The 14,005-nt window shown below is 49.5% G+C and overlaps 1 protein-coding gene across 3 annotated transcripts in view; it reads left to right on the top strand.

Annotated features, from left to right (window-relative positions):
* Positions 1-14,005, top strand: part of LOC144174299 (uncharacterized) — a 169,393-nt gene that overhangs the window by 111,380 nt on the left and 44,008 nt on the right. For all 3 annotated transcript variants that reach the window (XM_077702924.1, XM_077702922.1, XM_077702923.1), the window contains one exon: positions 1,002-1,074. In XM_077702924.1, coding sequence (XP_077559050.1) covers positions 1,002-1,074 — 73 coding nt within the window. The remainder of the gene's footprint in view (positions 1-1,001; positions 1,075-14,005) is intronic.

Genomic DNA, 14,005 nt, shown 5'->3' with positions numbered 1-14,005 from the left:
GGCGATTGTACGAACGGAGCCGCGATTTAATTTATCGCGCACCTGCGTCGCTTCCTAAGGGCCGGACAGGCGAATGTTGGAAAAAGCAGAGTTACGCACCCTCTGTCAAGGTGAATGACCCGTGGAGCTGCATAACATACACATCCCGCGTATAACCCGGCGTCAGAAGTTTCCGGGACGCTATTTCGAAAATCGAAGCCGATTTCTCTGCTGTCTGATGTCTCAGCACTTGATTTGTCTTCATAAGCGAAATTTCTCATTTCGGAGCATCATCTCCATACGCGCACCAGGAGCTTATTTACTGGGCAGTCGAGAAATCGCCTTTAATTTTCGAAATCGCGTCCCGCAAACTTTTGACGCCGGCTGTACACGTATTCACTTTTCCCTTCGTTTGGCGATGAATACTGGTGGTGACTTACCGAGGGTCCCGGTGCAGTCGCGACTGTGGGAGCCTCGTCTGTATATAATATCTGCTTTTGTGACCATCATTTGTAAGAACCAGCAAACTTGCAATAAACATTCAAACTATGGCTTTGCGAGTACTCAGTGAAACTTGGACGGGCGGACTAAAATTTTGTCCTGCAGGGAAACATGGGGCTGTCCATTTTCCTCGTACAGGATTAAACTTATGTACGTATTGAAGCAATTTTACCCAAAACAGGTGCAGGCGGGATTCCGTCACACTCTAGTACTTGAGCCCATGTATTGGCAGCGGAAGAGAAGTCTGCAGCGTTTGCAACTTGGCTGCGAACTGAATATTTACGATAGGTGAATGGAACTTGGTGTAACGGTAGGGTTTTCTTAACGGGCAATCTCACAGCGATGTTTTCCGGGAAGTTTTGGTATTGCAGCCGTTTCCAGTTGAGAACTGCCGCCCCGGATTTGTCGGCGGGCAGAGAAAATGGGCGTTGCCGTCCCACTGCCGCAGAGGGTGTGCATGCACATGCGAGCTTCCACGCTCGAGAGCTGCTAACGCCGCGTGCTGGCTTTGTGCGCTGCAGGCAGCCTGCCCGAGGAGATCCTGGCGTGCCGCACGACGGGGGCGTTCCTGCAGAGGATCAAGGAGGCCTCGCTGTGAGTGTGGCTCCGAGGAGCATCCGCCCTCCTTGTGGCACGCGCCCAAGCAGCACCTGTTACGAGTGCCCGGCATACGCCGTGGTTGAACGCTGTTAGACCGGGTTTGTCTAACGATAGCTTGGGTTTGCTTTTCGCACCCGTGGAACGCTGGTGCACCGGAAGGCAAAGCACAAACGCCGCTTGACGAGACCGTGCTCTGTCCCCCTCTCCCCTTGGAACGAGCGAGCGGTTCGAGGCTTTCACTGCGCAAACGCACGAAGCTCTGGCTTGACCTTGGCTGATCCTCATGGTCGAATTGACGCTACGAGCCGCATTCTGGGTTTGACTTGGAGTAATAAGCTTCGCTTTTAAGTACGCGTGCTCTTTACGCTGTCTTAACTATTTCTTGGCCGGGTCTCGGTGGTGCGTGCGTGCACTGCCGGTCAATCTACCGCCAAGCGGACTGAACTCGTTGTCGTCTTCGAGCCCTTCTTTTCACCATGCAGGTGGAGAGGCGGGACAGACGAGAAACGCGCCGCTTGTTTTGCACACCTCTGATGGGGATGATAATAACTTCATTTTGCCTAAAACTGGGTGAAAGGACCAAGGGGAAGTGGGAGCCTTCCTGAATTCCTCCCCCCTCAGATGGCGGCCGGCATCCCTTTGGCGCGAGCGGCATCTTCGGCCAGTTGGACGACCTTGACCTGTATTTCGGGGTCGGAGCTTCTGTTGTCGCTTTAGTGACGTGTTCCGGTCATTAGGCGTCTCCTGAAATGGTCGCTTAGCTGACACGCAGAAAACGTAAGCGGTGTCGCATACGTAATCGACTGAGCAGGTATGTGCATACTCGGACCTGTGTGTTCGGAATCCGAAACACTCGTAGCGCTGTTTCATGTCTTTATCTGACCAAGATGCCACCTTAAATATATACTGCATCAAAAAGCCCAGCTTCGCAAAACTGCTGTGTGAGATAGCGTTGGGTAGCACCTTTGCAGTGTAACATCTGTCTTTGGTAAGACAGTTTCTTCCGTCAATGCCGTCAATGCTAAAGCTACCCTAATTTCGATGAAAATAATTGCGTGCACTCTCTCAGTAGTTCTCCAGACGATCTGAGCGCAAAACAGAGCGCCCGCTCTGTCCCGCTGTATATACAGGAACAGCATCGGCGGTATTGTGTATCCGACAGATTTCCTATAGGGTGGCGACCAGCATGCACATACCCCGCCATGCACCTTGCAGAAGAAGCAAGGCGCGCGTTCTGATACGGTGGTTTAGCATGCCCCAGTTTAGCCCTAGTTTAGGTCTGCGTTCTTACACATTGTTTTTTGAAAATGGCGGGGGTTAATGGCCGGTTGTCGCCTCCATGGTGAGCAGATCGAGGCTCACTCCAGCGTCAAATTGGCCGGACGAAGAACGCGCTGTGCGGGTCGGCACGGCAGTGCGACGCCGCAGCTAATACTTCATACAGAGTCGATTCGACTGGCGGGATCATGCTTGCCTCGACCCCTCCCGCCTTTATATAATAAGCCCCGTATACGAGGGCGAGTTGAGTAGAGAAAAAAAATCTGCAGAAATTGAGAGCATTGTCTACTAATGCGTAGCATTCTGATGCCGCTTGTCGGGGGTGTGACATCTTTATAGCCAAATTTCTCGTTTTTGCAAAATTCTGTCGCAAAATTATCTCCATTTGCGCTGTTACAACATTGAAAGGTGTTACTTCCGGCAGATCTGCACTATGGTGAAAATGCAGGGCGTTTACACGGTTCATTTTTCTTATTTCTTGGTTGTTTACAATTATGTTCGACCAAGTATCCCCGTTTACGCTATTATAACGATTACATGTGGAACTTCCGCCTAATCTGCATTTTTATGGAAACACGGTTCGCCGTCATCGCTACTTCTGTTTTTCTTATTTTTTGGTCTTTCAAAATTCTGTTGGACCAATTACCTACATTTACGCTATTATAATTAGAGCCCCTAGCTTTCCGCAGTTCCGCAATTCCGCGAAAAATCGCGGAATTAAAGTGTTTTCGCGGAATTCCAAAAAAAAACTGTCAAAAGTGTGGTGCTACGTCCCCAAAACGATATATTCGGTGAAATGTGGTGGAAAAGTGGTATTTTCTATTAGTAATAGCAAAATGGTTGCTATTAATTGATTGCAACGTTTTTACTCTTGAAAATTTAAATTTGCATCTGCGTATTCCTACCTTATCAAATAATAAAAGTGTCTAGTTGTCGCAGCCTGCACCCGAATCAAGGGGCTTAGCCATAGCCACAGAAAGAGAACATTGCACTCGACAAGGCCCGTCAGAATATAAAAACAAATGAAGGGTGCAATGAGAAAAGATGCTAGCAAGGCGCTAGTATACTTGGAGAACTCTTACACTTGGAAGTTCAAGAGTGTGAGGTGCTTGAATCCCCAGCAAGTTGGGTGTCTCTCAGAGTAGAGATCAAATTTTGGGACCGTTCCTGGATTTATAGCCCTAGCTGCTAAATGGCAAGTGTACCTGAAGTCTGCCCAAGACCTCAAGTCTAGTGACAGGGACTTAGCACCATTTCTTTCTAAACAAGAAAAGCTAGGTGGAGATTTTGATGGCCTGGCTTTCTGGGCTAGGATGGAACACCAGAGTCCAACACTTTCTTCCATTGCCCTTAAATACCTGTCGGTGCCAATCAACTCTCTTGACGGAGAAAAGTCGTTCAGTCGCTATGGTGACATCGTGCTATTCTCTTGGTGAAGAAAGCACAAAGCATCACCAGATGCTCAGCCACAACAGCTTTCTTGAGTTGTAAATAAAATCTAGCATGTTAGGAATCTGAAGTGTCTACGTAATAAATGAACTGCACCTTATGCCGTTTCAATGTTGTCGCGGAATTTTGCAGATTCCCCTATCTAGAATCGCAGAATTTGAAATGTTCCACCGTAAAAAGTAAGGGGCTCTAATTATAATGATTACAGGTGATCTTGGGAGATCTGGCAAGCGGTTTCTGCTATATTCTGTCGCAGCAGGAAAAGTTGCCTTAACCTCGTTTGAGACTGCTGTCATATAGCTTCTGTTGGAGGTGGCGCAAGGCAATTGTCTCGGGGAATAGGGAGTTGACTTAAGGAGGATAAAAACGAATAGACAGGCTCATAAGGAGGAGGAAACGTTGAGGAGAAAAACGAATGGACAGGCTGGTAGGTTAACCAGGTGGGATAGATCTGCTTCGATGAGCTCTCTTGGGTAGTCGGGGAATTATGACCAATTTGTCCTTTGTGGTGCTGATTGGTAGGCTTAGGGCGTGTTTGTAAACTTTTCCAATGAGAGTTTAACCTTTCATTGAGAGCGAGGCGCAAGAGGTGATGACCCGCGCGTGTCTTAGCGCATCAGATTTTCCTTTGCCTGTCGCCTTCGTCGCACCGCGCTTTAGCATGTATGTGATCACGGTGTTGAACCTGTTGACTGTTACGGTGACTCCGCACACCTGTAGCTGACCCCTTTTGAAGCCGTGACAAGGTTTGGGTAGGCAACGCAGGATCGGAGTGGGCCTCTTTTTTTTTCGCTGCCTACTCTCAGGGTCAAACGTCTTCTCTCGCTAGGTTTTTAAGCCACTTTCCTTTGTTTTCAAAAAGTGGGCTTAAGAGCAGCGCACGGGAAACAACCTCGTTGTGAGCCGCATGGCAAACTAAATCCTGCGCCAAGCTAATCCTGTTCATCCCTGAAATTGAACGCCGAGAGGGCACCATGGTGCGGGCTGTTGTGCGAACATGGGTAGAGGACAGCTTCGTTCTTGCCTCCTTCACAGGCAAGCCAGTAGTTTTCGTTTATTATCATCGACCCTCCAAATTTCTGAGAATCAACTTCAAAATAAAAAGGAGCTGGGGTCAGTGAGACACACAAAAAAATTAAAGCAGTTCCACTCAACGTGAAAGCTGTCGTAAGTACAGAGCAGTGATGTGCCAGAAAGGCTGTGGCGCCATTCGCCACTCTTTCCTGCCACCCATTCACGCTCTACCCCTCTCTGTCTCACTCCTCTCGATGAATTAAACAGAGGTTTGTTCAATGCAATTCAATCTCCCGGCCTTCGTAATACAGCTTGGACAGCTGGCATACTTTTATTTATTTATTTATTTGAATACGCTCAAGGCCCGTAGGGCGTCGCAGAGGCGGTGGGTTACAACATTTCATAGCAAACAAAAGAAAGGATCTTTTGTTTCTTGTGCCTGGAAGAGCACGAGCGGGAGTTCTGTACTTATTGTGCTCGCTTTCATCTCGCACGTGCTGAAGCCTTTCTTCGACATTATGAGCGCGTCATATTTCTTCCGGCGTCCACTTTTAATAACAGCGGAGCTGTTGTACAAGGCGTAAGTTCGCCGCTTCAGAAAAAAAAAACTAAGAAAATGCTTAGCGCTCGTGCGCGCGTGCTTCGCGGCGACCGCCGAGCGTCCCCGGAACGCGCAGCACGTGGCTTTAGCAAAAACCCCGAGGAGTGAGAAAATGGCGGGCGCTTGTGAGCGCGTGCCTCGCTGCTACCGCCGAGTTCCCGGCTGGTGCAGTGGCTTTAACAAAAAAATCAACTTCAGCGCTGTCGTCAAGCGCTACAAAAAGAAACTCCAGCGCTAATGATAAAGGTGAAAAGGCACCTTGCTTGGCAGAGGTCACCGCGGCCGCAGCATATTCTAGAAGCCATGATAGTTAATTGGATGCATGGCTACGAGTGTGCCAATCCTCCCCGAGACGGCATGCAGATTCCGCCGCCGCTGCCGCGAGTTGGTGACGAAGAGCTGGTAGAAGCCTACAATGTTGAGGATGACTTTGCATCCACCACTCGCCGGGAAGAAGACGACGACTTCTTCGAAGCATATGACGTGATTGCTAGCACCGCAACTATGCAAATAAACAATGATACTGAAATTTAACTATGTGTCCGTCAACGCTCACGTATACAACAGCTGCGTCATTCAAGTCTTGCGCGTGAGTTCAAGCTTCCCCGAATTTTTTTTCACTTACTATGGCTAAAACTTACCCTATGAGCATTCCTCACGGAATGAACGCGGGGACTGCCGGTTCAATACATATATTTTGCCTGAAATGTCTCGGTGCAGTTTTCTTTGCGCTAAATAATGAGGACATACATGACAAGTGCCAGCAGTTCCAGGGCTTTTGAATGGTTCTGCTTGCATAAACTCTCGTTCAAGTATCGTACACTTTTGGCCGGAAGGCGGAATCGAGGGATGCGCGGGTATCTTTTTGAAGCCTCTGTTTGGGTGCGTGACGCCTTGTGACTGCGGTGGCCAGGTATCGTTACATTTGACAAGCTATACGACAAGCCTTGCTCCTAAAGTGCTCTGCATTAAAAAAAAAAAAATTGGCTCTGCTTGCACTAGTGGTGCAAGGACGGAGAAACAGCGGAGCTGTCGGTCGACCTAGCTTTTTGCGGTTTTGCTAAGTTTTGCTAGGCTTTGCTAAGTTTTGTTAGGCTATGCGATTTCTTGCGAGGCTAGGCTAAGTGTGAAGGGGTGAGGGTGAAGTTTGCCGGATTTTACGGGGCTGTTCTAGTCGACCGGTCCCCCACACTGACAGCGGATCCCAGGTTATGCGATTTCTTGCGAGGCTAGGCTAAATGTGAAGGGGTGAGGGCGAAGTTTCGCCGGATTTTTCGGGGCTGTTCTGGTCGGTCCCCCACACTGGCAGCGGATCCCCGGGGGAAAAGAAGCTAGAGGTCGACCCACAGCTCTGCTGCTTCTCCGTCGTCGGTGCTCAGGAATTCCCGCTGGAACCGGTAGTTCGCGGCAGCATGGATTTGCGGGATTGAAATTCTCCTTTACTGCAAGTCAGGGGAGGAGGTTGAGGAGGAAAACTTTATTTTATTGAAGAGATGGTAGGTGGGCGGGGTCCTTAGTCCAGGACGCCGCTGGTTTAACCCGCCGCCTTCGCCCTTTCGGTCAGCCGTAACTGCCTATTCGGGTCAGAGCTGGCAAGTTCGCTCTCCCACTGCGGGGGCTGGGAATTGGTTTCAAGCCTGGGTTATTTTGGCACTCCCAGACCATATGGTATAGAGAAGCGCGTTGGCCGCAGTAATTGCACAGGAGGGTATAATGTGGGGTGATTGGCGTGTATAATCTCGTGGGGTTTGGGAACGCGTTTGTTTGTAGACGGCGGAAGGTCACTTCTTGTTCTTTGGACAGCGAGTCAGCTCCTAGCGGGTAAGTGCGTCGGGATAGCCTGTAGGGTTGCGTTATGTCGCTGATAGTAGTGAGAGGGTGGTCTGCGCGGTGGTCATCCTCCAATGGAGCTAGGTTTGCAAGACCTCGGGCGAGCTCATGGGCTGCTTGATTGCCGCGAAGTAACGAATGGGCAGGCGTCCAGATTATTGATAGGTTTCTTTTTGGGGGTATTCTGGGCTAGAACCAGTATTGCAGTTTTAAAAATCCGTCCCGCCATGTACGTACGACAAGCGGCTTCGGAGTCAGTGATGATGATATTGGCTTGAGTCTGTGCAACGGCTAATGCGATCGCTGTCTCTTCCGCTTGGAAGGTAATGAACTGGTTTATGCTCGTGATGAGGGCACTGGGGGTTGCGTCAACTGCAGTTTTGGTGTTTGCGCTCGCGTAGTCCGCTGCATCCGTGTACACCGTGGTGGTCCATTCTTCATGGTGGTAGATTAGCCCTGGAACAAGCCCGAAAGGACAAGATGACGCGAGAGCCCTGGGCCCGCACCAACAATTTAAGGGGGTGGGAGGGTATGGCCGAGTGTAGAGGCGCAACGCATTGCCAAAGAAAAGCTGCAACAACGGTCAGTGGTCAATCCCCTGCTAAACCAAAGAGCTCGGCTGCCGGCTGGAATCGAAGGAAGAAGCAGAAAGCTCGGTCTCGTGGCGTCCTAAATACGGTCGCAGTTTCATTACAAGATTATATATATACATTGTAAGTTGAGTTTGTGTCTTGCTGCCTGCTAGAAGCTACTTGTCCCCATCAGTAATCAGTAACAGTCATCATCACCAGTAGCTTGCGGTTACCGCCTCTGCTGTACACATTCATCATAACCGGCACAACCTCTTCTTCGGCTGATCATCGGCAATGATGCGGGGTCAAAATATTGGTTTTTCCGCCTGACGTCTACGAATAAAGGAGCTGCGAAAGCAACGGTCTCGCCGCCTCCTAACTATGGCCTCAGAATATATATATATATATATATATATATATATATATATATATATATATATATATATATATATATATATATATATATATATATATATATATATATATATATATAGTGGGACCCCGCTGGCACGTCCCCGGGACTTACGACGGATCGCCGTGGTCTCGGCAAACTCCCCATAGAAACAATGCATTAAAAACCCCGATATGATGCTCGGGTGCACGCGGTCCGCTTGATACGACGGACCCTGGTGCTGATAAACCGGTGTCTTTCCCATATTTTACACCGCTTCTCTGGCTCATCCGACTTTTCTTGATTCTTAGCCCCCGTTCGACGCTGCTTTTGTGCAAAGGTCCGCAGGCGGCCAGACGACTTGCTAAACAGACGCAAGCAAGCAGGCAGGTACTCACCAGCGAGAGTTAATTTTAGACAGCCCCATCGCGGCAGCAGTACGCCAATGCGCCAACCGCTAGAAGTCAAAGTCCAGGTGTGTGGCGGACCGTGAATTTGAAGCTCCCATCGAGCCGCCGACGAATGGAAAACACATACAACGCGACCCCACAGTGATGACCGAACACCCGCTTTCCTCGAAGGCCGATCTGTCTCTCCTTTTCACGACTCTCTCTCTCTCTCCCTTTCTCTGCTCTCTGCATATTAGCGTCTTTCAAAGCGTCATTGTAGCTCCGCTCCCTTCTGTGCCGCTTTTTTCCGAATCATCCCCTCGTACTATCGTTCGTTTCCCTTGGTCTTGACAATTTCGCGCTCTCGCCTTTTCCTCTCTCAGTTTGCTCGACCACGTCAACCACGTCGGGCTTATCTCACGCGCGTGAGGCGCGGGGCTGGCGGGACAAATGAAGGTCAAATCCTCCGCGACAACGAAATCGCTCGACCAGATTAGTAAAACTTTGCTTTTAAACTTGTGCCCCACTACTCTGGTTCACATCGCGTGTCTCGATCGCCAAGTTACCAACGTAACGTACGAGATCTCCCCGGTTAAAGCCCCTCCATACTGCTCCCACCGCCGCCTGTAAGCGGCCTTGGCCCTGATGGAAAGGCTTTATCCCCGGTGGCATCCACCTCGTCGAGTCGAGCCTCTCCTACGGACATTGCTCATGTTGTACGACTAAAGCCCTGCTTTCCTCGGAGCGCCGTACCGCCATGGCGCCACCATGACGCTCATTCCTCTGGGGGATAATGTCACGGGGCACCTAGAATGACTACGAGCAAGCCATGAGGTTATGGGGGTGTTTGCCGACGTTTAAACAAAAGAAAATTTTGCGAGTGGTTCTGGAAAAGAGGAAGAAGTTTGGTGGTTGCGCAATCAATCGGTTGTGTGTGCTGGCTGCGGCCATACTCTTGTCTTGTCAATACGGCAAATACATTTTTCTACGGCATTATCGCCTCGCAGCACAGTTAAACGCGCATGCATGCCTCGCCTTCAGCCTAGATGACGGAACACCGCGAGAAAGAAATCAAGAGTAGGATTAACTCTTTCGTTACCACGCCCATTCAAATCGATCACCGGTGATCGATGATTTACATTGCCTATTTTGACATGTTGTAGTCGTTTCTCGCACGCCTAATGCGGCCAGTGGTTAGTCTAGGCACTGCACCTTTAGAATCTGTTCAAAATTTCCCGCTCCGGTGACATTGAGATTTTTGAGGGCATTTTTTGCGAACTGAGGTGCGTGTGTTTTTGAGGAAAGGGGCCTGGCTGCCGAACTTAACAAAAAAGGATGCAAATCGTGGTTAGGCTGCATTACCATAATATTTTTTTTTTCAAAAGGCTCCTCGCAAGTTAAGTAGCAAATAATGTCAGCTTTGTAATCCGACAGCGTTGAGAGGTGATAATTTCTTGGAAATGACACCAGCTATTCTCTAGTGATCTTTGGTTCGGAGAAAGGCCAGCTTTATTCTGCCAAAGCTTATTTCTGATGGTCCCCATGCATGTCTTGCAACTTGTGTGCCTGGCATTTTCAACCAATTTCCAGCAGTTTCAGTTTCGTTTTTGCGTTGCGAAATTCATATTTGGCGCTACTACGCAGTTACCCAACTACAAGCTCATTTGCCATGGCGCCTCTGTTGCCCGCTAATGTGTCTCGAAACAAACATGCCGCTCGTGCTGCCACTTCATCTACGCCTCACTTTTGCGATAACAGCTTCCGCTGAAAGTCGAAAGATAACAACGAGTCGGCGGATATCAGTTCAGACGAGGAGAACGCTTCCAATCGGCCTTGAACACCCAGCTGCTCACCGGCCAGTTTCGGTTTCATACGAGGGTATTTCCAGAGGTCTGGTGTCGCTGCTTAGTAGAACTGTCTCAAAGTCTCCAACAGCCTTCTATTTGTTTCTTTTCGAAATTGTTAGGTGACGCTGCAACGTAGTAGGCTCGTAGTGCTGAATTGGCTTCAAAGCACGATGGCGGGACGGCGGCTTGGTGAAAGCTTGCTGGCCACGATTCTCGCGCATCGTATGTTATTCCTGCAAGCAGGGCTACCATAACGAGCCAGAACATGATAATAAACTGCAAATGAAAGTTCTGATTGATAAGTGATCATCAGAACGTCAACAAGCATCCACCAAAGAGTTCGTTTTTCAACTCGAAGCGGATTTTTTCGCATCGCTTGCTTACCTTCAATAATGTGCTGGTCATAATCATTGACAAGGTGTTTTGACATCACGTAGAGGCTAATTGGGGCCTTTAATAATGTCAGACCACCAGATTTCTTCTAGAGAACCACCCAAAATAGCAAAATTTGAAATAGTGGTGCGGCTTTACCACAAGGCACGGGCAGCACGGGGGCTAACATTTTTTTTTTATATATCTGACAAATTCTACCGCGCAACTCAATTTTTTTCGAGGGCGGGTTTTTGAAATGCTTACCTACAAAATGCATATTCTAAATTTTTTCTGCTACTGGTGGTTTATTATACACAACTTACTTTTTTGATTTTCTTGGACGCCTGGACAAAAATTTTGAATTCGATAATTTTTTCCGCAATCATTTTTTATGAAAACATTATTAAAACTGGTGTCGTTGGAAAGCGCGTGGAATCATCTCCATTTTATGTCACTGCAATGTGTGCCTATCCAATATGTATAGCACAGAAAAAATGTTTTGTTAGACCCCTCAAAATTGGTCAATTTGGTCACTGGCGAGGCACGCATGTAGGCGCAACCATGTGAGTGCGCCATTACAGGTTACTTCGTTTAGTTTGAACGAACTAGGATTCAGTATCTCACTCAGCTCCATTACAGCCACAAAACATGTTTTTTAACGAAAAAAAAAGCAAGAAGTATTTAAAAACTTTCAAATTTTGCGCCACAGTGACGTGTTATGAGCAAGAATGACGTCATACGGGCCAACAATAAAACATTATTTTCAGTGCGTTAACTGCACGTTAGCATTCAAGTGATGCGGTCAAATGGAACTAGAGGCCCCATTACAGAAGTCCAGTCATGTGTTGTCGCGACAGGTCAGTTAGGCGGCCGCCAATCGCACAAACAAGGTTCCGTGACGTCATAGAAAAGTTGCGGGAAATTGGCTAGGGGGTCGCGACTGCTTAACACGTTTTCTTTCATATCTCCGTTATTTGTTCGAAGATTGCGGTGATATTGGTATCATTGTTATCGGGACTAAGCAGTCTTTCTAATAAACCCAACTTGTATTTTGTCTTCATGGCTCCTTTCGGGCTCCGCGGGATGGCGGTACCTGTCCGTGCTAAGCACATGACTGTGCTGCACGCTAACGAACTCTACCTCACCGAACGCAAAGTATTGCGTCGAGTCCACTGTGAGCGCGACTAATAACATCTCTGTTGACACCACCGTTGAGAATCGGGTTGAAACGGAGCAGACGACGCATGCCAGTGTTTTTTTTTCCTTCGGCGTATGGGCGCAGTGACGCAAGCCGCGACATGTCCGCGGCGCATCGGCCATGTCCGTGACCGCTTCCAATGTTGCCAAGCGAAGAAATTGGCAGCTAAACTTTCTTATGAATACCACCTATAAGCGAGGGTGCATTCGGCAGGCGCGCTTGCAAGTAACGGACAGCAGGCTACCCCAAAAGTTGTACAACCAGTGCGTACTCGCGGCGATGGCGCAGAATCACCCAGCACCTCGAAAGAAATCTTTCGGCGGCCCAGGGAGGAGTAGCGCTCAGGGAGAGGATGCGACGAGGGAGAAAACCCCAGTGTAAGACATCTTCGCTCAGTCCAGCCGATGCAAGGCGCGAGTCGGCCTAGTGTTTAGGGCGGTGGGCCACCAGGATAACGGAATGGGCACCAAGAGACGCGACTAGCAGTGCTAGTAGAAGACCAATAGAGGGAAGAGCTAAGGAGATGCGGATGCAAACAATGGACAGCGCCGGATGCATAGGATCGGCTGCAACGCCGTGGGAGAGGCCTTTGTTTTGCAGCGAGCATTATGTAGTCTGCTGCTGCTGATGCTGATGCTGATGATCGAAAAGATGAGAGAGAGAGAGAGAGAGAGAGAGAGAGAGAGAGAGAGAGAGAGAGAGAGAGAGAGAGAGAGAGAGAGAGAGAGAGAGAGAGAGAGAGAGAGAGAGAGAGAGAGAGAGAGACTGGGGAGCAGGACGAAGTACTTACGGCCTCCACCCAGTCAGAGGCATCCTTAGTCCAAGATACCTTGGTGCTGGCTGGCCGTCCGGGCCCGTTCCACCAGTCGGCGCTGGTCCGAGTGCTTGGAGCTGGTCAGCTGCTCGCCCCACTGCTCATCGATAGGGTTGGGATTTATTGTTAGAGTAGGAGTCCGTTGGCACTCCCAATGATCCCTGTTTTTTTTTTTTTTTTTTTTTGCTTGCTCATGGGGCTTTTTTCAGGCAAATGGTATCTCGAACGGGTGCCAGGCTGTCATCTAGAAGCTAAGTGATTTTTTTTTTAATTGGGTCTAGATCTTTTTGTGTACGCGCATGTGCTGTTCGCAGTTAGGTACACTGTTCGGTGTTTAAAGGGAAAAAAAGAAAACGTCAGGCAGACTCATCGCCAATAATTGTATTTAAATACGAAGGATACTTTGGACTGGGAGTATTACCTCCCCACATAATGAACTCTGTATCCTTGCAGGCAGGGGGAAACTCTTCTATCGTGTGCGCGCCCTCGGAAACCCGCTAACTGCAGCTGGTATGGCGTTTGTAATAGGAGGCCAGAGAGGTCTTTGAAACGCGAATGAGTAGCGGCCGAATGGTTGGCGTTAAAAATGCTGGTCGGTCGATGCCAGTGGCTTGAGCAGCGCAGTATGCGGGTCTCGCGGGTGGGGGAGGGTGGAAATGAATTCCTGCCCACCACGTGCCTTGGCGGCTGCGGCGAAATGGGCCAGAGAGAGGCTGGAGGAGGAAAAGGGGCGATCATGGCGCGGCTTGAGAAAGCCTTTCCCTGCCAGAGGCGTGTTCACCTCGGTCATGCCCTCCGGGGGCCTTGCGAAGCAGGAAGATGCGCTTCTGACACGGCCGCCTAATGGGCGCTGACGCGCTCGTGACTGCAGGCGCCGTGGCGGAAGAAGCCCCGCCGCTCTTCCCAGGGGGGTCTTCGCCGCCGCCGCCGCGGCCAGTGGTCGGCACCTGCGGGACGCTTTCGCTCGCCTCGGCGGACAGGATGTGGACTCTCTAGTGGAGACTCCTGCTCTTCTGACGACCAAGTGCTGCGCCAAAACACAGAAGAAGTGCGCGCCACTATCGATGTGACCTTGACCGCTTTTTTTCTGCAAAATGTTGTGCAACGGTACAAGTGCAGTGGCTGGTTGCGTTTATGGTAACCCACCTTCTGATCCCGAACGCATAGTCT

This window comes from Haemaphysalis longicornis, unplaced genomic scaffold (assembly GCF_048455015.1).
Source record: "Haemaphysalis longicornis isolate Haplotype H1 unplaced genomic scaffold, Haemaphysalis longicornis Haplotype H1 scaffold_3, whole genome shotgun sequence".
Lineage (NCBI taxonomy): Eukaryota > Metazoa > Arthropoda > Arachnida > Ixodida > Ixodidae > Haemaphysalis > Haemaphysalis longicornis.
Note: the sequence above shows the minus strand (reverse complement) of the source record. Positions and strands in the feature narration are given on the sequence as shown.